The sequence below is a fragment of the Desmodus rotundus genome, chromosome 2 (assembly GCF_022682495.2).
Source record: "Desmodus rotundus isolate HL8 chromosome 2, HLdesRot8A.1, whole genome shotgun sequence".
In the NCBI taxonomy this organism is placed as follows: Eukaryota; Metazoa; Chordata; class Mammalia; order Chiroptera; family Phyllostomidae; genus Desmodus; species Desmodus rotundus.
In genome coordinates this window covers 203,031,186-203,054,366 of record NC_071388.1, presented here as the reverse complement: position 1 = coordinate 203,054,366, position 23,181 = coordinate 203,031,186, and the positions used below count along the sequence as shown (strand labels likewise).

Genomic DNA, 23,181 nt, shown 5'->3' with positions numbered 1-23,181 from the left:
AAATCATGGTTTATTCTAGAATTTCATTTGGAGTTAATACTTTAAAAACTATCTCTAATGAGGACACATGTAAGTTGTTTCTGAGAAACCTAGGAATGTTGGCTCTTTATTAAAGGAAGAGATTGATAAAGGGTTATCAAATTTCATTTTTGTTTGAAGGATTATTTATACAGCTGTCTCTTTCCAGGGGTTTCAGACCACAGCCTTCCCTCTGCCTCCTTCTGCTCTCACTCCCTGTGCCTGTAACTAGAGAATGAGAACACACAAGTGTGTGTGTAAGTGACACTTTGGCCTATTAGGAATACAGACACGGAGCTCAGTCCCTGCACTCTGATGTGGGCCTTTGTCAAGACTTGCAGAGACATCTCCCCACCCAGTTTACACAGAGACAATCAGAGGTCTCCTCCTCTCAGACAGAAGGCGCTTGTCTCCAGCAAAGCAGAGCAGCATGTGAGCTGACACCCAGAGGAGCCCCTCTGGGAGGTTTGGGTGATGGGTGGTTCCCAAGAGCCCCAGGACCTCGGGAGCTCCAGGTCCTGCAGCCACACCTCCCCCGCCCCCCACCCCCAGGTAAGACCAGAGCTGAGCTCCCCAGCATCTCAGCCAACAGCCCACACCTGAGATGAGGTAAATGGGACAGACAGGTATGACAACTTAGTGACCTTCCTTGTTCTTGGCTGTCCAGTGGGGTGGAGTGGACACTCTCCCTTCTAGCATGATGATCACTCAGCCTTTATCTCCACAGCACTGGGCAATGGGGCCACAGTCATCCTGCTCCGTTGAAAAAGCTCCAGAAGCTACAGTTCCTCTGACTGGCCTGGGACGGTCCCATTCCTCCTGTTAGACAGCATGGACCACCTGTGGGGTCCTCTGGGTGTGTGTCGCCAGTCAGTCATGTTTTCTCTGGCCATTCACCCTGCTATCCCCAGTTTCTTTGGGTGGACAACTTATACTCTTTGTGTGAAGTGTGAAGGGGCCGTTAATGTAGACGCTGGCCCCTCAACAAGCCTGGCCAGCCAGGTTGTTTTGGGACATTGGACTCTGAAGTGAACTTTGTTAAGAGGTTAAAAAATAGTTGGAAAACACTTGATCAGTGGCACATTGGTCTGCAAGTATTTTCTCCCTCTTTATAGGTTGTCTTTTCATTTTGTTGATTGGTTTTTGTTGTTCAGAAGTTTTTTAGTTTGATGTCATCCCAACTGATTATTTTTGCTTCTGATGCTTGTGCTTTTGGAGCCACATATATAAAATCACTGTTGGGACCAACATCAAAAACCTTTTCCCCTAATTTTCTCCTAGGAGTTTTATGGTTTCAGGTCTTACATTTACATCTTTAATCCATTTTGAATTAATTGTTCTTAGTAGTGTAAGATGGAGTCTAATTTCATTTTTTTTCATATGACTACTTTTCCCCACATCCTTTATTTAAAAGGCTGTCCTATCCACATTGAATATTCAGGCTCCGTTGTCAAATATTAGTTAATTGCATATACATGAATTAAGTTCTGGGCTCTCAATTCGTTTGCATTTTCTATGTGTTGTTTTAATACCAATACTGTACCATTTTTATTACTATAGCTTTGTAATGTAGTTTGAATGAGGAAATGTGATGCCTACAGCTTTGCTTGGCATTGTCGAAATCCCTTTGACTATTTGGGATCTTTTGTGGTTCGTAGAAATTTTTAGATTTTTTTTGTTTCTGTAAAATTATCCATTGGAATCATGATATGGATTGCATTTCAATGTATTTGTGAATTTCCCAACTTTCCTCTTGTTTACTGATTTCTAGTTTTATAACATCATGGTTGGAAAAGACACAACATAATTTTTATCTTCTTGAGTGTGTTGAGATTTATTTGTTACCTAACATAATTTATCCCAGAAAATGTTTGTGTCCCCTTGAGGGAAATGTGTATTCTGTTACTGTTGAATAAAATCTTCTTTATATATCTCTTAGGTCCATTTGGGCTGCAGTGTTGTTCAAGTCTGCTGTTTTCTTATTAATTCTCAATGATCTAGCCCCTGTTGACAGTGGGTCGTTGGGAACCGCCCTGCCTGGTTTCAGAGGCTGTAATCCTCTGTGGCTAAGGCTGAGTCAGAGACCTTGGGACCATAAGACACTAAGGAGACAAAGCTTATCTCCCTGGCAGGGTTGCCACCTCTGCCCCCTTTACTTCACCCTGCTTGGCCCCGAGCCTGACCAGTTAGCCAATGATGGGTAAGATTCCTCAAGGGAGGGACAACCTAAGACAGTCACAAAGGGGCCCTCAGGGAAGGACTTGGGGGGCTATAGAAAAAGGGGGTGATGGACCATCACCCCTCGGCTTTGACATAGCCTGAGTCCTCATTCTGTCTGTAAGAAGTCTCCCAATCTCTTGGCTGCCTTACTTCCCCTGTCTGACTTAAGCCTGAAACAATGCCAGAGGTGGGTGCAGCCCTGTGCTGGAAAGGGCGAGTTCCCTGGGGCAATCAGGCCTAAAGAAGAATGCATAAAATCCTTTGAAACCTACTTTGCTAATACCCTCAGTTTAAATGATAAGGGTCCAAGCATGAAATGAGTTTGTTTCCCCAACTTTTATGGCCTTTAGCTATCTGACCCTGATTCAAAATAAGCCCTCATAGTTCTTTGAATGTTATCTGTTGTTTGGTCATTACTGCCTGACAATGATTGATGAGCTTTGTGTGTGTGTGTGTGTGTGTGTGTACACACCCTGTATTCCTATGCAAATTAAACCCAATAAAAGCCCATTGAGAAACAGGCTCCTGAGCCTTCTCCTTTGAGAGATCAGCCAAGCAGATCATGTCTTAGTAGACTTATTCTCATCCCCAGTGCACAGCAGGGGCTGCGGGGGCAGGGGGCCCTGTGGGTGGAGCCCCCCCACTGTGGGGTATTAAACTTCCCCACTATTATTTATTCTTTTCTTATTTTTGTACAGACGTTGTTCCTGGCTTTCTGTCTTACTGTCTTCTTTTGTGATTTGCTCTTTTGTGGCAGTATACTTTATCTCATATGTCATAATCTTTTGAGTATGTGCTGCAGGATTTTCCTTTGTGGATAACACGATGCTTAATAAAATATCATATATTTGAAATTTGTATTTTAGGCTGTTAACAACTTGAATTTGATAACATAAAGAAACTTTACAGTTTTACTTCTCCACACTCATATTTAAGATTATAGAGGTCAGAATTTATGTTTTTTATCCTCAACTGAGGACATGCCAAGTGACACGAGAGAGAGGGAGAGAGAGAGAGAGAGAAAGAGAGAGAGAGAGAGAGAGAAAGAGAGAGAGAGAGAGAGATAGAAACAATGGTGTGAGAGAGAAACATCAATCTGTTGCCTCTCGTATGCACCCTGACTGGGACCAAACCTGCAACATAGGCATCTGCCCTGGCAGAGAACCAAACTGGCAAACTTTTCCGTTCATGGCATGATGCTTCAAGCAACTGAGTCACATGAGCCAAGGCTACATCTTTTTCATATTGTGTATCCAATAATGAATTATTATGGTAGTTATGGATATTTTTAATACAGTTGTTTTTAACTTTTAAAGTATAGTTGTAGTGGATTATGTAATACCATTACAATATCAGGGAATCTGACTTCAGCTGTATATTTACAATCACAGGGAGTTTTATTCACTCATATGTTTTTATGATGTTAATTAACATCCTTTTATTTTAGCTTGAAGGAAGCCCTTTAACATTTCTTATAAGAAACAGATCGACTGGTGATGAATGCCTTCAGCTTCAGTTTGTTTGGGAAAGCCTATTTCCCCTTTATTTCCTAAAGACAACTTTGCTGGGTACTATGTTTAGTTGATGGATTTTTCTTTCAGCATGTTGAATATGTCATTCCTGTTTCTCCTGCCTGCAAAGTTTCTGTTGAGAAATCCACTAATGTTCTTATGGGGGGTTTTCGCATGTGATAAGTCACTTTTCTGCTGCTACTTTAAAAATTCTTTGTCTTTGACTTTGACTATTTACTTCAAGGTGTGTCTGGGTAGCCCTTTTCAGTTTCTACCTAATGGGTCCATTGGGCTTCATGGATCTGAAAATCCATTTTGCTCCATGCACAGTAAATTTTCCACCATTATTGTTTTAAATAGACTTTCCATTTCTTTTACTCTTCTCCTTCTGGGATTCCCATAACACTTACAGTTTTCTTATTAATGTCTCATAAGTCCTATAGGCATTTTTCACTGTTTTACCTCTTTGGTCTGCTCCTCTGACTGCATAATTTTAAATAACCTTTTTTCTAGTTCCCTGAATCTTTCTCCTGCTTGACTGTGTCTGCTGTTAAAGCTTACTATTAAGTACTTCAGTGCATTTCGGGTATGCTTCCATCTAGGATTTTGGTGTTTTTTTATAATTTTTTTTTGTTAAACTTCTCATTTTATTCATTTTTTTCACTTAGCTGTCTGTGGGATCTTGTACTTCATTGAGCTTCTTTAAGAGGATTATTCTAAATTCTTTGTCAGACATTTTATAGATTTCCATGTTTTAGGGTAGTTATTACAGTTTATTAGTTTCTTTTGTAGTGCCATGGTTACCCAAGTCTTCATGATCCTTGATTCCTGTGTTGGTATCAGTGCATATAAGTAAGCAGTCTCCTTTTCCAAAATTTACAGATGTGCTTCTTCAGGAAAATGGTTTCACTAGTCAGCTCAGTTTGGAACACAGGACAGGAGAGATGGTAAGATCCACAGGGAGGTAGGGAATGTTATCAGGGTCTTTGTTGGGAAGGCCATTGCCTGTGCTCAGAGGGTGGTGGCTGGAAGCTGGCTGAGCTGTGTTTTGGTGGGTCTGCTGATTGGGCTCCCTGATCAAGTCAGGCTGCTAGCTGTGCTCTGAGGCTAGGTGGGCTTAGCAATCACCTATAGTTGGGTGATGTTTCAGGCTCTGTTTCATGGTATGGTGGTGCCTTGATTGGACTCTGAAAATAATCAGGATTACAGGCTGGGCTTTACAATGGCTCTTGTGTGCATGGAGTTTCAGACTATGTTCCCTAGCCTGATGGTGTCTCTGGCTGGATTTCATGTTCAGTTGAGGCAACAAGAAGAAATTTGTAGTCATGGTGGGCGTTGGAATGTGATCTGCGATCTGGTGAGGACAATGGTGGATTCCTAAGTTGGCCAGGTGACAAGCTAGGCTACAGAGTAAGTTACCATAAATTGCTAGCTGTGCTCTGCTGTGGAATGTGGTTATTGGCAAGATTCTCTAGTTGGGAGGGGTCTCCAGCTGCATCCTGCAGTTGGGTGGGGATAGAGACTGTTACAAGTTGGGCAGCATCACTCTCCTGGCTCCCTCTTTGGATGGGTTACAAACTGTGCTCTATGATTGTGTGGGCTCATTGACTAGCTCCATGAAGGGGTGAGGCCACAGGGTCATAACCTGGGCTTTCTTGCTAGATAGAATTATAGACCTGGCTCCATATATCAGCTGAACCATAGGCTTGTTGTCATCACTGCCAAGGTTCTCTGGAAAAACCTTCAAAATGTCCAGGACTAGAACTACACTCCACAGTTGAGTAGGCCTGCAAATTTGCCTCTCTGGTTGGCCAGGGTAGTAGAATGGGCTCTATGGTTGGTATGGCGTGACTAGGGACCCAAATCAGGTAAAGCTGCCAACTGAGCTCTCTGGCCAGATGGTATGAGTAGCTCTGATCTTCAGAAGAGCAGACCACTAGTTGTGATCTCTCTTTAGGGACATCTACTAGCAGGATGCAGTCTACCCAGGCCTGAGTTCTGGGTGCTAAAAGGACCCTCTTTGCTTACATTTCTATTAGTCATCTAGTAGCCAGAAATCACCTAGCTTCTTGCCTAAACCAGACTTCTGAATCACATGGAGCTGTAGTGGGGATTACAACCCTTGCATCTTTAACTCTTTGCAGGTGGCACCAACCTATGCCATTCCCTCCTTCTCCGGGAGTGCGATATTGCCTTCAACTTACTATTTTCACCAAAGAAAGCTTCAGTTTCAGAGCCTTCCGTTTGGCCTTCCCTAGGACAGTTGTTGTTATTTCCTAGGTTAAGGAATGATAGGATAAATAACCAGGTCGGCCAACTGCTGTGTGTCCTTATTACACATTTAAAATCTTGGGAGATGACTGCTGGGTGGTTCTATGAATTGAGTGGACCCACTGTTAGATGGATATTACCTTACCTTTATAAACATCCTCTAACCGGGGTCGTTATGATGTTTTGGGTTGCTAGATATCAACTGAGATACTGTATTAAAAACCCTTAATCTTTCTGTGTGTTTTCTGTGTCATGCATTTGGTTATTTGAATAACTGGCCATAAGTCTCCTTGGTGGAGAACTCAGGGAATTATCATTGTATACAATTTGCACACTCCTTTCTTATAAGAACTGTTCTCATTTTCATCATCAGCTTCTGGGGCAAGGATTGGCTGAGGTCTGGAATGGGGACTAGGAATGCTGACTTTTCATTGAGGTAGCACCTCAGCCATCTAATCATCTACTTTTAGTCTCTTTTGATGATATATATGAAACAATGTCCTGTTGGCTGTTAGTCTTGCCTATAAGAATATCATCTTCTATTAGCTATTTCCTTGGACATCTATGGGCTGGGATCCCTTGTTGTCATTCTAAGCTTGCTGCTCATTACAGAGATTGCTCATCTTTCTCTGAAAGTTAAATGCAGCCACGCAGCTTCATTTATTCTGGAATCCTATCATTTCTTTTGCTACTAGGGAATCCAGCTCTACATCATTCTTACATTATTTCAACCTACAGAGGACAGTCCCACCTGAGCATCTCAAGGATGCAGGTGCCCTCTCAACAGTGCATTCCTTATGCCTTGTTAAGGTGGTGTTTCTGAGACTTCATGATGGATGGGTTTTCCAGCTGTAGAATTAGAGCCATGCCACCCTCCTAAGGCTTTATCACCCTACTTTTTTGTCATCTCTGTCAAGTCTGGCATTTTTTCTTCCACTTTACCTAGTGCGCACTGTGCTTTGCAGCAAGCCCCTAAGCACTACCCAGGAACATATTAGAAGTATATGCTTTGGACCTTGTCAAGCTAATTAAACTCTGTGGCCAGGAGAGTGTATCTGTGTCAGCAGCTCCCCTCCCCACCAGTGTTACATTCTAACGTTGTTTTTCCGGGACCCACTCCCACACACAATGTCCTAGCACCTGCTGGTACGTGTGGACAGTTCTGCAGCTTACTGGAGTAAGCCATGTCTTCAGCTGGCCAACTCGTCTAGTATATTCCTAGTTTGTTTATGATGAGAGCACTCTGCATGTTCTCAGTTTGGACAAGATGGCGGGTAGGAAAGGGGTCTGCCTACCAACAGGGACAGGGGACCCTTTTGCTGGCCTATGAGTTCAGATGGTCTAGAGTTCAGAGTTCTCAGGTGCATCTACCTAGGACACTTCATTCTGAGTCTCAGGGCTTCATGCTTTCTTTATCAGGGCCTTGATTTTGACTGAACAGGCCACCCTGAGCTTGGAATTCCGTCTTCTCTGAAGTTCTGTCATTCGTAAAATTAGGGCCTGTGGCAGGCATTCCTTACTGTCTGCCTTCCAGCTGCAGGTGATAATTAATATATTTGAGCCTGTCATGTACTCCTTTTAATACATTAATGAGCTTAAAAATAGCCACCAAACTATACAGTTCTTATTATTACTATTTCTTCCTTTGTGAATGCTAGAAAATTCTAACGGGTAGTATACCTGTTCCCCTATATCTCATTTGGGTGAGTGTTTTTGCAGCCGCACTGCTAGAGCACCTCAGGTACTATCAATATTTTGCCTGGAATCATGTGGTTAGTCCGTGATCCAACTCAGGACTCCGTGCTTAGGGCTGGCTGGCTAAGACCATTGTGTGTTGGGTTCCATAAAAACAAAGGCAGTATAAAGTCTCTGAAGTAAGTGATTTATTGTGAGAATTCTCTCAGAAGGAGGGTAAGGCAAGCAGGATATGCTGGAGGGGAAAGCTAAGCAAGGATGTGCTCACAGCTGGACAATAGCTCTAGCCTGAGTCCCTGGGGGCACAGGAACACAATCACTGCAGTAGGTTGGTTCAACCTGGGGGATGGGGACCAACCCCCAGGTCAAAGAGATGTAAATTTTAGGTGATTATGGCTCCATTTGCCCAAAGCAATACCTTGGGGTGAGTTGGCATCTCAGCCAACTGGCCTAGTAGCAGGAGGATAAGAAATCTGCCTGACAGTGAAAGACAAATACCATATGATCTCACCTTTAACTGGAATCTAATCAATAAAATGAACATGCAAGCAAAATGTAACCAAAAGCACTGAAATTGAGAATAGCCTGACAGTGACCAGAGGGGAGAGGGGAGGAGATAATGGGGGGAAAGGGTGAAGGTTTTACAGGAACAACTATAAAGGACACATGGGCTATAATAAGGGGAGGGGTAGAAACAGGGAAGGAGGTGGGCAGGGCTCAGGTGGTGGGGAGGGGTGTGGGGGAAAGTCAGAAAACTGTACTTGAACAACAATAAAAAAAATAAGAAATCTGCCCGAAAGCGGGACTTTTCAGAGTATGAACAGCATCAACTGCACCAGTGAGATGTTCTAATGTGTCTCCCGAATAGCAAATTGTTTTTTGAAATTCTTCTTAAAATCATCCTTAGTTAATTCTGCATCATTGCACTGGAAAAAAACAAGATAGTAACACTCATTATCAGCGTCATTAGACACTTTGCAACTGACAATGATCAGGACTCTTAACCAGGTTAAGTCTAAAAACACACACAGCTAAGAGTAACTTGTTTCCTAAGAGCGTGATTACTTCTAGTTGACTAGACAGAAGTGGGAAATCATTACTACACTTGAGGACTCTTACGCATTAGGCGGGGTTGTCTCTTTCAGTGAGAATTAGAAAAGGAAAATAAGATCTTAGTAACAATCAAGTATCACAGATGTCTGTGTACAACCAGTAACCTTCCTTTCACCTTGCCACTTCTGTTCCCCTCTGTGTCCCCTGTTAACTATGTGGTCCATTCACATGCAAAGGGCTCTGCAGCTGAGATTTCTGAGAGGTCTGATTGCATGTATTTGGGGAGAGGCAAGAACAACAACTTGACTTTAGGGCAAAATCTTCTCCTTAGGTTTGGAGCGGGGAGGGAGCCACTGTTCTCTGTGGGCGCCTGTCACCTTTTCTGAGGGGCAGGAGCCCTCAGGGGCTGGGGTTCTGGTTATAGGGCCACCTTCTGACTCACTGTTCCTCTCCCTGGTGAGCTGAAATCCTGAATTTAAAAACTTACTCACTTCTTGAACCCTTGCTTGTATAGGCTTGTCCTAAGATGAGGGAAACTCTAAAACTTCCCAGCACCAGGAAATGAAGGCAGAGTGACTTAATGGAATGAAAATGAAATGGAAGCAGGGGAGCCACTTACACTGGGGATAGTAAAGAAATTGTCCATGGCCAGTGCAAAACTTTTCACATCGGTGTATTTTCCCTCAATTAGACTCTTCTTGATTAAGTCCAACTCCCTAAGTTTCTCTAGGCATCGAGAAGCCTCTTCAACCTGGTGAGAAATATATCAATAAGAGAGTTACTGACCAAGTGCGATGGCTGCCTTCTGCGGATTCCCATCAAATCCAGCAGAAATCCAAGGTGAAGATAAAGGCAGCCTGTGCTCTCCCTCCCGGGGGCCTTCAGATCACAAATCCCACAAGAGCCCATGTCAAGGTCAGGTAACACCATGGTGGCCTGTATTCATGGTTTGTTACTGTTACTCACGTAATTTTCATGTGGAATATTTGGGAAAACTTTGCTCTCTAAAGGGCCATAGACCTTTAAGAGGAGGAACGCACATTTCTGCAAAAGAAGGAGGCAACGAATTAAAAACAGCTTGGAGAGAATGAGCCCAAAGGCATGTCCAGACACATGCTTGCCTATGCCAGTCTTCTGGAAGCTTCCCCAAATTGTATTGCTCTTGGACACTAACTGGTAATGGCTGAGAGTTTTCCTGCAAACAGGTCTGGCGAGTTTGCAGCATGGTTGAGGCACGATCAGAAAACCAGGCACCATTTGGCAGCCACCCCCTCATCCTGTGACTGACTTCTTACATGTGAGGAGAAAGGAGAATGCTCAGGGTTCAAATACAACTTACCAACTCCTCTTCAGGCCCCATAAGCTTCATCAGGACCTCAGATTCCCTGTGCTGTTGCTGACTTGGAGGTTTTCCTGCTGTGCAGAATGTACACTTCCAACCATTCCTGAGATGTCAGATATAAATGAGCAAGGAAAGGACCAGAAACAGCCACTGTCACTATAGTTACTACTGTTCTCCTTTCACGAATGGCCAGTAGGCAGACCAGGGGATGAAGGGGACACCTCCCAGGGTATCCACAATTTTTGTGTGATGACCCTTCTCCCATAGAGGGTAGCCACAGGGGCTGAGTGGGTGGAGGGTGGTGTCACAGTGAGTGGTGGGCTCTCCTTTTCCCATCTGAGCTGCTGGGAACACCAGGAGCCCTACCTACCAGGCCAGAGTGTTCGAAACTCTGGAAACACCAGGAGTGTGCCCTAACTCCTGGAGATCTCAGGCCTCCATCAGCCTGTTGAGAACATGGCAATATGAGGAAACCAGACCATGTTTCCTTCCTTTTCTAAATAAACACAAAACACAAAGAGCTGGGATTTCCACTTCTGTAAACAGGAGTCTGTGCTGGGAAAGTTCTGGAAAGGACAGTAACATTATGAAGGCAAAGGACCCAGCCACTGGCCTCAGCGTCCCAGAGGAGAGAGAACATTGCCTCCTGCTGCCAGCATCTTTCAACAGCTCCTGGGATCATACAGCTGGACCCTGTACCTCCAGCCCTGCTCTGTCCCCATCAGGACACAAGGAAGAATCCTGAGCTGGGAGTGTGCATTACAGGAAGAAGGGTCTGTAAAATGGGAGAGGGGGTCTGCATCCCACAAACCTCTCAGTCTCCACAGGTGGGATGTGACAGCCCCCATGAAAGAATTTGCGACAAGTACAGCGAAAGAGCTTTCCTCCGTCCTGGCAGATCTCACATTTGTCTGAGTTTTCCACCTAGAAGAAAAACAATGACCACATCCCCATGAGCTTCGGACAACCAGCACTGTGGGAATCTAGGTCTCATGGCCTTTGTGTGAACCTTCAGAGACTCCTATGTTTTTCTCTGAGCTGTGAAGGGAGAGCAGGGAATGGGAGTTTCAGAAGAAGGATTCTTGTTCTACAGTGAAGTTCAAGAGGAGCCTTTGTGAGCAGACTGGAGAAGTTTTTTCCTATTAAACCAGAGATCCTAACACAGAACCACAGACAACAAAACAAGAGGATGATTTCATAGGAATCCGAATCAGCTTATTACCTCGCAGATAGAACAAGTTTCTGAACTAAAGTGTTAAATCCACTTGCTTACACCACAGTGACTAACATTACTGTTGGAAATGTGGTATGTTGAGAAATTAATAAGATGGAATAAACTTTTGAGAAAGCACTGCATCCCGTGTTCTTGGCTGTAGGCTTCCCACGAGTTGAATGGCATGTTAGGGCTTCCTGGACTGTAGATTCAGTGCCCAGAGGGACCCAGGGCCTGTTGATTAAAAATGTTTTTACGTATTCCATAATCATGTTTGTTTTTACAACTTTGACAACTTTACAACGTCTGCATCTATAGCTAAAACTGAGCTAAGAGGTCTATTTTGATGGCTCCTTATCATCCCCATCTGAAATGGTTTACAATTCACAGGTAACCTGGCATACCACCTAATGTTCAATGGAGCAACTCTGAAGGCAGGCAAAATACATACATACACACAAACATACATACATAGGTACATAAATCAATAAAGGCACAGGAAAGGAGAAAAAGAAACAAAGTTAATTATGCAACCAAGGAACCATAAAGGTGATGCAGTACATATAAAATCAGTTATGTAATAAGAACTTGTATAAAGTAATAATCACCTTTTTTTTCCTGTCATGTGCATTGGGAGGTGGCTGGATAAATCCAAGCTGAAAGATAAAAAGATCCAAGTTGACGCTTAGCCCGTGTTTAAGTTTTGGGAGCCTGGCATTCCAACCTCCTTGGAAACATTTCTGCACAGATGTCCAACTGTCATCTCAAAGCCCAGCTGTCCGATTGAGAAACCGTCTCCCTCTCCTCACCTGTCCTTCCAGATCCGTCCACAGAACCCAGAAATACATCTTGGGAAACTTTTTCCTTGCTCTGTGCTTTTTTATAACTTTTCAGAGGTTTCCTTCACAATCTCTGTGACACCTCTCACCCCCTCTCCATTCCCACCAGTACCACTCACAGCTGCCTCCTCACACCAGGGCTATTGAAGTGACACACACACATGTCCCACACCTACATGGTGTCACACCCTCTGGAGAATGTTGGGCACATAAAGGACAAACCCCAGGGGGGTCTAGAGAGATGAAAGGAAGGCATGGAAGTGTAAGAATAAGACAGTGTGAGAAGGGCCTTCCTTGGGAGTTCAGGGGGCCCAGGGAAGGGGTGACCAGGGCAGGCCAGTCAGGGAACATTCAGACAGGAGTGACATGGGGGCTGAGCCTTGCAGGCTGACTATATGTTTGTGGGGCTGGAAGACAGTGCAGTCAGTTCAGGGCCCCGTGTTGTCTGAGATACTGTTTTATACGTCATGTCACACCTCAGGAGACTCCCTGGGTCTGCACTGCCCATGCTATGACTTTAAACTCCTTAGTCTGGCATTAAATCCCTCTGCAAACAGCCCCAACTGATGGATTACACCATATCACACACAGTCCCTCTACCTCAACACACGGAGTCACGTTAATCATGGTTCTGGTGTTAACACCACTCTTTCTCTGGACTGTGTTCTGCCCATGTGTCTGACTGCAGACAGTCTTCTTTCTTTTAGTGCCAAAAGTTGTCTGCAAGCACCTGGGTCAGAATGACCTTTCCCTCCTCCAAGCCCCTGCAGCCACCCTGGCAGAGCCCCTTTGACAAATGGATGTGCTGTCCTGTACTGAGGTATGAGTGTGGGGCACCTCTTCCTGGGAAAAGGATAAAGTCTGGGGCCTCAAAGCTCCAGGCACAACTCAGTGTATATTGGGCGAGCAAATAGTGACCTCATCTTTGACCACAACAAAGAAAGTCACACCTCCTGCCCCTGTCACTGAAATACCTCAATCAGCTGTTTTAGGGTTTTTCTACCGCAGGTCAGGCTGGTCTTCCAGTTACTTGCTTTATCCTTGCCTCCTCTGACTTCAAATTCCCTGGGGGTGAACCAGTTTCCATCTTCAGTTCTTATGCACTTCCTTGTGGCTCCTGTAAGATCAGGCATGTTGACCCTGACACCTCTTTGCCCTCAGACCTCAGAGGTTGGCCTCCCACCACTTTGGATCTGATGTCACCCATGTGGGTTCAAGATCAATGGCAGGAGCCTCTGACCTCCCCTTCCATACTTCAGAACCCCCAAACCCAGCCTGTAAATTCCCCCCAAGGAGACTTGCTGCTTTGAGTTAAAATCTCAAGTGGGGGCCCTGCCGCTCACAATGGCACTAAGGCAACATCCATGTCCTGTGTTACAACAATTTTCTTTGAGTTTACTGTCATTATTGAGCAGATATTTTTCCACCCTTGAAATCTTGGGTAGCTGACATTAAAATTGTTATGAAATATTAATCAGTAGAAAATTTAACTGATATGTAAAAGATCATCATATACTTAACAGCATTATCATTAGATAAAAGGAAATTAAACCACAATCAAATACTACAGTCTAAGCACTAGGGCAGCCACTTCAAAAAAGACAGACAATAACAGGTGTTGGTGAGAATGCAGAGAAACTGGAACCCTCAGATTTTGCTGATGAGAATTAAACTGGTGCCATACTTTGAAAAATAGTTTTTTTTCTTAATAAGATAAACATAGAATTGCCATATAATCCTGCAATTCCCCTCCAGGCTTATACTAAAAAGAATTTTAAAAATATGTTCACAAAAAACTTGACACAAAACAGTATTATTCTTGATAGCTAAAGAGTGAGAAACCCTAACTGAAGGATAAATGCAATATTGAATATCCATATTATGGCTTCCATATGACAATAAAAAGAAAGAAATAGAATACATGATACTGTATGTATGAACCTTGAAAACTTCGTGCTAAGTGAAGGAGCCAGTGACAGAAAAGCAGATGTTATGTGAGTCAGTTGAGATAAAATGCTTAAATAGGCCAATTTATAGATCAGAGCACAGATTAATCATTGCTTAGGGTGGGCGATGAGCTGGGGTGGGAATGGGCACTGCCAGCTGAGAGGCATCGGGTTTCCTTTAGAGGGGGGACAAAATGTTCTAAAATTAGATGGTGATGATGAACAAAATAAACAAAAAACAGTGAATTCTACACTCTAAATGGTTAATTATACATTTGTGAGTTATATTTCAGGGAAGCTGTTTAAAAAGTAGTTATGAGACAAACATTATTTATATTAGTGTTCTTATAGCCATATTAAAAATAATCTGATATGAAGTTCATCATATAGACAATAATTTAAAAGGTTTATAATGTTAAAATCACAAAATACGGTATATTCATATGTAAACGAAATCTCAAAGTCACACCAGGAGGCAGGTTTGCAATTATTTTCCTTCTCTTAGATGGGAAGTGTCAGGCTCGGGAAGGTCCCAGTCTTCACACTGTCACTCTCAGCAGAACTGAGGCTGGTTTGCAGGTTTTCTGATTCTCAACTCTGGGATCTCCTCACTACATCTAACCCCCTGTCCTGGTGGTGATTACCCAGAGGGTCCACAGGATGTGAACGTGCAGGCTGAGGGCCTCTTCCCTGTTATATCTGATTCAAAGTAGAAAATGCAGTATTTTCTACCCATACACTGATGATCCTGCACTTCTCTTAGGTTCTTTGGGCATCCTCACGGGCACTTGCACATGGGGGTGAGCACTAATATGCACCACTGCTTACAGTGCAGAAACATCATCTTAGGGGTCCTTCCTTCTTTAAAGCCACAGTGGGGCCTCAATTTCTTGAATGATATGAAATTCACATGGGTAACTCCATTACTTCACGTGGTTCCTTCTCAGAGGGGTTGCAAATTAAAGTAAACCTTGAAACCTACCTCGTTCCAATTTCCTCTTAATTAACAGCCCCATCTTCTCTTTACAGGTCACAGGAAGTATTTCAGCTTCAAAATTCACAGGCACAGCTGGCTGCTGTTCTGTCCCTGAAAGGGAAGATACTTCATTCCGTCTCATATTACAATTGTACATGGAAAACTTCCTATCATGTAGTTATTGTTTCTCCAAAGTCAAAGGGGTACTTAGGGAACTTTACTCCACAAACCTCCAGTTGCAGAGTCTTTCTTTCATTGACATTGTGGTTTCAGATACACAACCACAGAATGTCTACCTTGATTCCACCTCTCAAACCCCCCACAATCAGAACACTTCAGCAGAGACACCAGGCGTCAGTACAACTGTCTTAGCCCCCCATGCAGTCAGCCCCCTGATTCTTATGTGACAGTGACACATGCAGCTGCTGTGCTGGTAGAAGGGAGCTCTCTGCAGCTGGGCTATTTCCCTGCACTTAGGTTGCTGGAGACAAAGTCTGAGACTGTACCTGCCTCTTCCTGTGTGAGCTCTGACTCAGGAGCAGAGGGGATAGTGATGGGGTGGCCTAATGGGGATGGTGTCACCTGCTATTTGTGTTCGCTGCTCTTCATCATTTCTCCCCCACATCAGCCTTCTCCAAAGCTGAATGAGGAGCCCAGGATGTTCTAGAAAATCTGCAAATTGCACGTTTGGCCAGATTATTTGTAGTCTGAGGAATGGCGTGTGCTTTATCAAAAGCTACACCCCATGCTCTGATCATCTAACTCTATGACCTTGTGTCCTCCTGTACATGTATTTCTCTGTTATGGCTCTTTAGTCATGTAAGGCAGCTGTCCCCAAGGAAGGCAGAAATGGGGGATCTGCTCCTTCCTGCATTGTGACCAAGACAAAAGTGGTGGGGGATCATTGTTATTACAAAGACCGACTCTGACAATTCTGGATTCTATTCTGACCCTTGCTGGGAATGATGCCTCATACTTTGCCCAATCAGCCTGGAGGGTGCAGACTTCAGAGTGCCCAGGTGATTCAGATTTAATTTTGATTTTATTTTTTGGAAATGCTTTCCCAGGCTTCTATCTGGTTCTTCTTGATGAAAAGTCTGAATGACAACAGATTATTAGAAAGAAAGAGGAAATTGCAGTCATTAGAATGATACACACAGGTTTCGTAACAGTGAAGGAAGAGCAAAGATCCAGGCACCTCAGGAGGAAACACCTAGGAGGTATGGGAGGTGGAGAGGCATTAATGAATGATATCTGTCTTACAAAGCTGCCTTGAGTCTTCTTTCTAGTTGAAACCACCTTGTCCAGGTCTTCCACCACATGGATGCTGAGTCTGCCACTCAGCATCAAACACAAGGAAATAGGAGTTGGTGCCAGCTTCTGCCCATCCCATATAGAGTGTCTCTAGACAACGTTCCCACACTGATTCTCAGTTGTTCAGTGGTGGGATATTAGTGGTGACAAATGCCATCTGAACATCATGGCCAAAGAGGTCAGATTGGACACACTTCCCTGTCCCCACCTCTTTCCAAACCCCATTAACGATGAACAGAACTGAGAACCGTAAGGAGTACAGGCGGTCAGGGGTACACCTTACCCCTGGCTGCTATATTCCCGTTTGGAGCCTCAACAACAGTAAATGCCTCTCTTTCAGGGCCACCGTGTGTGTCCTTGGGATTGTACCTCTTATGTGAAAGCCAGGCCTCCACTTGCTTCTCATGCAAATGCGGTGACTTGCACTGTAAGGGGTGATTATGAGAGACTTAAAACAATTGTGGTTAAGGAAATGTGTTAAATACTGCAGGAGACCAATGGAATGAATTTGGTCCTAGCCTCCAGTGGTCCCAGTAGTCATCATGGCTGGTGGAGTGGTGTCCTCAGGGGGACACTGCCAGGATCTGCTGTGAGGGGTCAGTTTGTTGGGAGGCAATTCTCCATCGCTTGCCACATGCCCCAGAGTATCTTCTCCAGGATGTGTGAAGAGCAAACAGTTTTAGAAGCCAGAGTTAATGAGCCCTCCAGGTCAGAAGGCAAATTTGTTTCCTGACCAGTGTAAAACAGAGAGTATCTCCCTCCTGAGAAATATCCCAGGACAGTAAAGTCTCCCTCTTCTCCTCAGAGGAGATAGATTTTTTTAAGTTCCAGGGTGATAGTCACATTCTGTCTCTTGATAAAGATTTGCATTTTAGAGGAGAGTAATTTAATCTGAACTGATAGAATGATATACTTAATACTTGCACATCTCATTGTAACTTTTATCTCAGAAGAAAATGAAAAGAAATACAAATATTGAAGTCTAGTTAATATAATATACGTGCTGAAATGTTTGCAGGGAAGTGTACTATTGTTTGCTATTTATAAAGGTTTCAATTTGAGGATTTTGTTTAATAAATAGAGAAATGGAGAAAGGGACAGAAATGTGATAGAGCAAGAATAGTACATGTTAATTGTGAACCTATGTTTACTGCTAATTTTCCCAAGTTTTTGGTAATTTTAAAATTTTCATTATTCAATAGTTGGATAGAGAGGTTTTGGCAAGAAAAAAGCTTATGAACCAAAAAGTGACAGTTAAAGTACAAGAGAATATTTGTCAGCCACACAATAGATTTTAGAAGACGATGCAGTAATGACACCAGTATATTGAGGAGACATAAATGTTCACCTAGAATCTTCAATCTTGATAAAACAACTATTTCAGAATAAAGGTCAATTTGCACCTAACACCCTCGGCAGTGTCACCACTTAGACACCTTCACCAAAAGAATGAACATTTTTTTCAGGTAGGCCAAAGGTGACACCAAAGAAGGAAACAATGGTGAGTACATAAAATGATGAATGATTCATGGAAGTAAATGGTGACTACAAAATGATAATAGTTTCAAAATTTATAATTAAAAAGATGAATAACAAAATGTAAAACTACAATAGCTTAATGATAAAGATGGGGTGTTTAATTAGAGGGAGTCCATGGTAACTCCTTGACATTCTTTGAGATTAAGGCATATTTAAAGAGATTACAGAAATTTTGTCTCCAATTTCTATACCAAAAGAGAAAAAATATGGAGTGTGGAATTCTATCTCAATCAACAGAGAGCATACAAGAGACACAAACATATACAAAAGGTGTGGTTAGCAAGAATATAGATATATTAGTCCATATATGTCAGGGATCATAATTAAAGCAAGAAATAAAACTTATCTATTAAAAATACTAGGATTATCAGAGAAGATTACAAAAAGCTGTGTCATTGCAATAGGCATAAAACAAAGCTGCATAAGAAGGTTTAACGAAGAGGTAAAAAATAGAAAACATAAGAGTTAATGTAACAGAATTAGCCCTTTGAAAAAAGAAACTTGAAGGCAAAAAGCATTAATAAGGATGAAGAGGAACACTCTGTAACTGTAAAAGAAGACATCCAGTAAGTGATTACGACCATAAATAGTGTCAAATTATTTAAAGTAAAACAATAGTACAAGAAGGAACTGGCAAATATTCAATCATTTGGGAAATTTAACACATCACTATGTATAAACCTGATGGATCAAGGACAACTTATTACTGTGGCTCCTGTAGATTTAAACATGGGTTTCATAACAAAATATGTACCCAGGGAGAAGTCATTGCCAACCTGTAGTTCAAATGTATTTTATTTTAAAGGGACTTAAAACATTTACAAATATTGATCACACATTATGTTCCAAAAGAACTTTCAACAAATTTTAAAGAGTTAATGAAGTCAATTCTTCATATGGTATTCCAGATACCTACTTTTAATTCCTAATTTACTAACATCTACATTCTTGGAGATGTCATAGTTCAGATAAAATACCATAGTTCATAACTTCCCTAATAGCTGGCAGGACCACCAGTTTAAGATTTGATGAATAAGAATCCCAGATGGTGGCAGAGGACGTGGAATCTACACTAACCTCCTTCCAGGACCAAACTGGAATTCCAACTAAATTACCGAAAAATATCATGAATAGCCAACTGAACACTAGCTGGAGAACAGCCTTATAACGAAGGACTTATTGAAGGAACCACAGCACCACAATGAGAACGGTAGAGAGTCCGGCAGTGTGAGAGGGCCGGCTGGGCTCCCACAGGTGGCAGCTGAAGTTCCAAAGGAATATTTCAGTGGCCAGAGAGTATTCCCAAGGTCAGCCCACCAGACTACAGCCCCAGACCTGGAAAAGGCCCTGAATAACATCTGGGTATGAAAAGTAGCATGGTTTCTGTGTGCCAGGGAGAGATGGCTAGAAACACAGAGAGCCTCTTAATGGGCCAATGCACAAAATTTTGTTTGCAGCCACTTACTCTGGGCCCTGGCAGAGGGAGAACAGAGTGGACTAGAGCTGCATGAGAAGAGTATGGGTTTGGTGGCTTTGGGGAGAGACCTGAAGGGTCAGCCTCCAGCAACCCCATGCTGCATCATTCCCCATATTGCAGAGGCCATCTTTCTCAGGCAGAGCACTCCCTTCCATGTGGCATCATCCTGAGGGAAGCAATAGCCATACCTTCAGGAATTCCTCTTGCCCCGCACTGTGGAGCTTAAGCTGGACTGCTGAGGAGTACCGATCAAGGCATTTTTAGTGATTAAGCTTAACAGAAAGCCTGCAAGAAGAGACAGATCTTTGGGAAATCTGAGACTTTAGTAGACCCATAGGACCTGTGGGTCCTATGCTGATAAAAGCTGGCCTTGGGGTCAGCCTGGTTCTTCTGGCCCACACCCAGGTGCAGCAGAGAGAGCCATGATGTGCAAATCGCTGAAAACTCCAAACAGGTTGCCTAGGGCCAGTCACAGCATGTGACAGTGTGACATAGGTCTACCCCAGAGTCTGTGCTGATTTCTCTAATACATAGAAACAAACACAAAAAGTCAGCTAAAGAGGGAAGGAAAGAAACAACCTCCAATTGAAAGAACAAGAGAATTCTCCATAAGAGCAAAATGAAATGAAGGCAAGCAAATTATCAGATATAAAGTTTAAAGTAGTGATTATAGGATGTTCAACAACATAAAAAACAGACATGGAAACTATAAAAAAGGACCAGGCAGAAATAAAGAATGCTATATCTGAAATACATAATACACTGGAAGGAATAAACAGTAGGTTAGATGAAGCAGAATGTCAAATCAGTGATTTGGAAGACAAGGCAGAAAAAACACCCAAGCAGAACAGCAAAAGAAAAAAAACAAATGAGAAGAGAGTTTAAGGGACCTCTGGGACAACATGAAGTATAATAACATCCACACCATGGGGATATAAGAAGGAGAAGAGTGTGAGCAAAGGATCAAGAATCTATTTGAAGAAATAATGACCGAAAACTTCCTTAACTTGGTGAAGGAAAAAGAGACATAGTGCAGGAAGCACAGATAGTCCCAAACATGATGGACCCAGAAGCCCAAACCAATACACACAAAATTAAAATGGCAAAGCTTAGAGACATGGAGAGAATCCTAAAAGCTGCTGGAGAAAAGCAATTATGTACCTATAAGGAAGCTCCCATTAGACTAACATATGATTTATTAACAAAATTATTTCAGTCCAGAAGGGATTGGCATGAAATATTCAAATATGAAAGACAAAGACCTACAACCAAGACTACTTTATCCAGCAGTTTAAAATTGGAGGAGAAATAAAGAGCTTTCCAGGCAAGAAAAAGCTAAAGCAGTTTGTGAACACCAAACCAGTATCGCAACAAATGTTAAAGGCCTTGCTTTAAGAAAAAGAAAAAAAAACAGAGGAAAATAGTTAAAAAAATAAAACGGCAATAAATACATATCGATCAATAATCACTTTAAATGTAAAAGGCTTAAATGCTACAACCAAAAGACATAGGATGGCTGAATGGATAAGAAACCAAGACCCATATATATGCTGGCTCCAAGAGACGCCCCTCGAACTGAAAGATACACACAGACTAAAAGTAATGGGATGGAAAGAGAGATTTCATGCAAATAGAAAGGCAAAAGAAGCTGGGGTAGCAATACTTATAACCAAAAAATAGTCTTTAAAACCAAGCCTACAGTAAGAGACAAAGAAGGAAACTACATAATGATAAAGGGAACAATCCAACAGGAGGATATAACCCTAATAAATATTTATGTAACTAACATAGGAGCACCTAAATATGAAAAACAAATCTTGATAGACATGAAGGGATAGATCAACAGAAATACAGTCATAGTCAGGGATTTTAAAATCCTATTGACTTCAATGGATTGATCTTCCAGGCAGAAATTCAACAAAGATACAGCTGCTTTAAACAACACACTAGATCAAATAGATTTCATTGATATCTTCAGAGCATTTCAACCCACAGCAGCAAAATATACATTCTTTTCAAGTACTCATGGAGTGTTTTCTAGGAGAAAGCACATGTTAGGACAAAAAACAAGTCTCAATAAATTTCAGAAAACTGAAATCATATCAAGCATCTTCTGTGACCATAATGCTACAAAACTAAAAATCAATCACAAGATTAAAACTGAAAAATAAACAAAGACATGGAAGCTAAATAACACCAATCAAGGGATGAGTCAACAATGAGATCAAGAAAGAAATCAAAAGATACTTTGAAACAAATGAAAATGAGGACACAACAATCCAAAATCTGTGGGGCACACAGAAAGCAATCCTAAACAGGAAATTCATAGCATTACAGACTTCTGTTAGAAAAATCAAAACAACAACAACAACAAAAGAAAAAGCTCAAATAAACAATCTAACTTTACACTTAAGAGAACTTGAAAAAGTACAACAAACAAAGCCTAAAATGAGCAGAAGGAAGTAAATAACAAAAAACAGAGCATAACTAAGTAAACTACAGTCTAAAAAAGACTATGAAAGATCAATGGATCCAAGAGCTGGTTCGTTGAAAAGATAAACAAGATTGAAAAACCTTTAACCAGACTCATCAAGAAAAAAAGAGAGAGGACCCAAATAAAATCGAAATTGGAAAGAGTAGAATAACAACTGACACCAAAGCAATACAAAGGCTTGTAAGAAAATATTATGAACAACCATATTACAACAAATTGGACAACTGAGATGAATTAGATAAAGTCCTAGACAAACAATCTTCCAAAAGCAAGTCAGGAAGAATCAGATAATCCAAACAGACAGATTACATCTAGTGAAGTTGAAGCAGTAATAAAAATTTGCAGTAAGCAAAAGCCCTGGACTGGATGGCTCCACAGGTGATTTTTACAAAACAATTCAGAAAGAACTAAGACCTCTTCTTCTCAAACTATTCCAAAAACTTAAAGAGGAGGGAAGCCTCCCAGGCTCATTTTATGAGGCCAGCATTATCCTAAATCTAAAACCAGATGAAGACACTATAAAAAAAGAAAATTATAGGCTAACATCCATGATGAACATAGACACTAAAATTGTCAACAATATATTAGCAAACCATATACAGCAATAAGTCAAAAAGACCAAACACCATGATCAAGTAGCATTTATTCTTGGAAGGCAATGTTGGTATAACATTCATAAATCAATAAATGAGATTCATCACATAAACACGGTGAAGGATAAAAACCACATGATCGTATCAATGGATGCAAAAAAAGCATTTGATAACACAACACCCATTTATGATAAAACTCTCAGCAAAGTGGGAATAGAGGAAACATACTTAAACATAATAAAGGTCACATATAATAAACCACTGCTGACATCATACTCAATATGCAAAAACTACAGGTGTTCCCATTAAGATCAGGAAGAAGACAGGGATGTTTGTCTCACCTCTCTTATTCAACATAGTACTGGGAGTCCTTGCCACAGCAACCAGACAAGAAGAAATAAAAAGGCATTCAAATCGGAAAGGAAAACGTAAAACTCATCACTGGCAGAAGACATGATACTGTAAATATAGAGCCCTAAAGATTCCACCAAGAAACTACTAGAACTGATAAACGAATTCACGAAAGTAGCAGGGTACAAAATTATATCCTTAAATCAGTTGCATTTTTATATGCCAGTAATGCACTAACCGAAAGGGAAATTAAGAAAAAAAATCCCATTTCACAACTGCTTCAAAACAAATAAAACACCTAGGAATAAATTTAACCAAAGATGAGAGAG

At 41.9% G+C, this 23,181-nt stretch overlaps 1 protein-coding gene across 5 annotated transcripts in view; it reads right to left on the bottom strand.

The window, feature by feature from the left end:
• Positions 1-23,181, bottom strand: part of LOC112307903 (nuclear body protein SP140-like protein) — a 106,593-nt gene that overhangs the window by 41,239 nt on the left and 42,173 nt on the right. For 4 of the 5 annotated variants that reach the window (XM_053919174.2, XM_071220738.1, XM_045198181.2 and 1 more), the window contains 8 exons: positions 15,091-15,195; positions 13,137-13,279; positions 11,932-11,979; positions 10,922-11,034; positions 10,108-10,213; positions 9,735-9,812; positions 9,388-9,519; positions 7,882-8,641 (listed from right to left, as the gene is read on the bottom strand). In XM_053919174.2, coding sequence (XP_053775149.1) covers positions 8,564-8,641; positions 9,388-9,519; positions 9,735-9,812; positions 10,108-10,213; positions 10,922-11,034; positions 11,932-11,979; positions 13,137-13,279; positions 15,091-15,195 — 803 coding nt within the window. In that variant the 3' untranslated portion in view covers positions 7,882-8,563. Of the gene's footprint in view, positions 1-7,881; positions 8,642-9,387; positions 9,520-9,734; positions 9,813-10,107; positions 10,214-10,921; positions 11,035-11,931; positions 11,980-13,136; positions 13,280-15,090; positions 15,196-23,181 lie in introns of those variants that run through there. The other variant, XM_053919173.2, reaches the window with a different exon arrangement.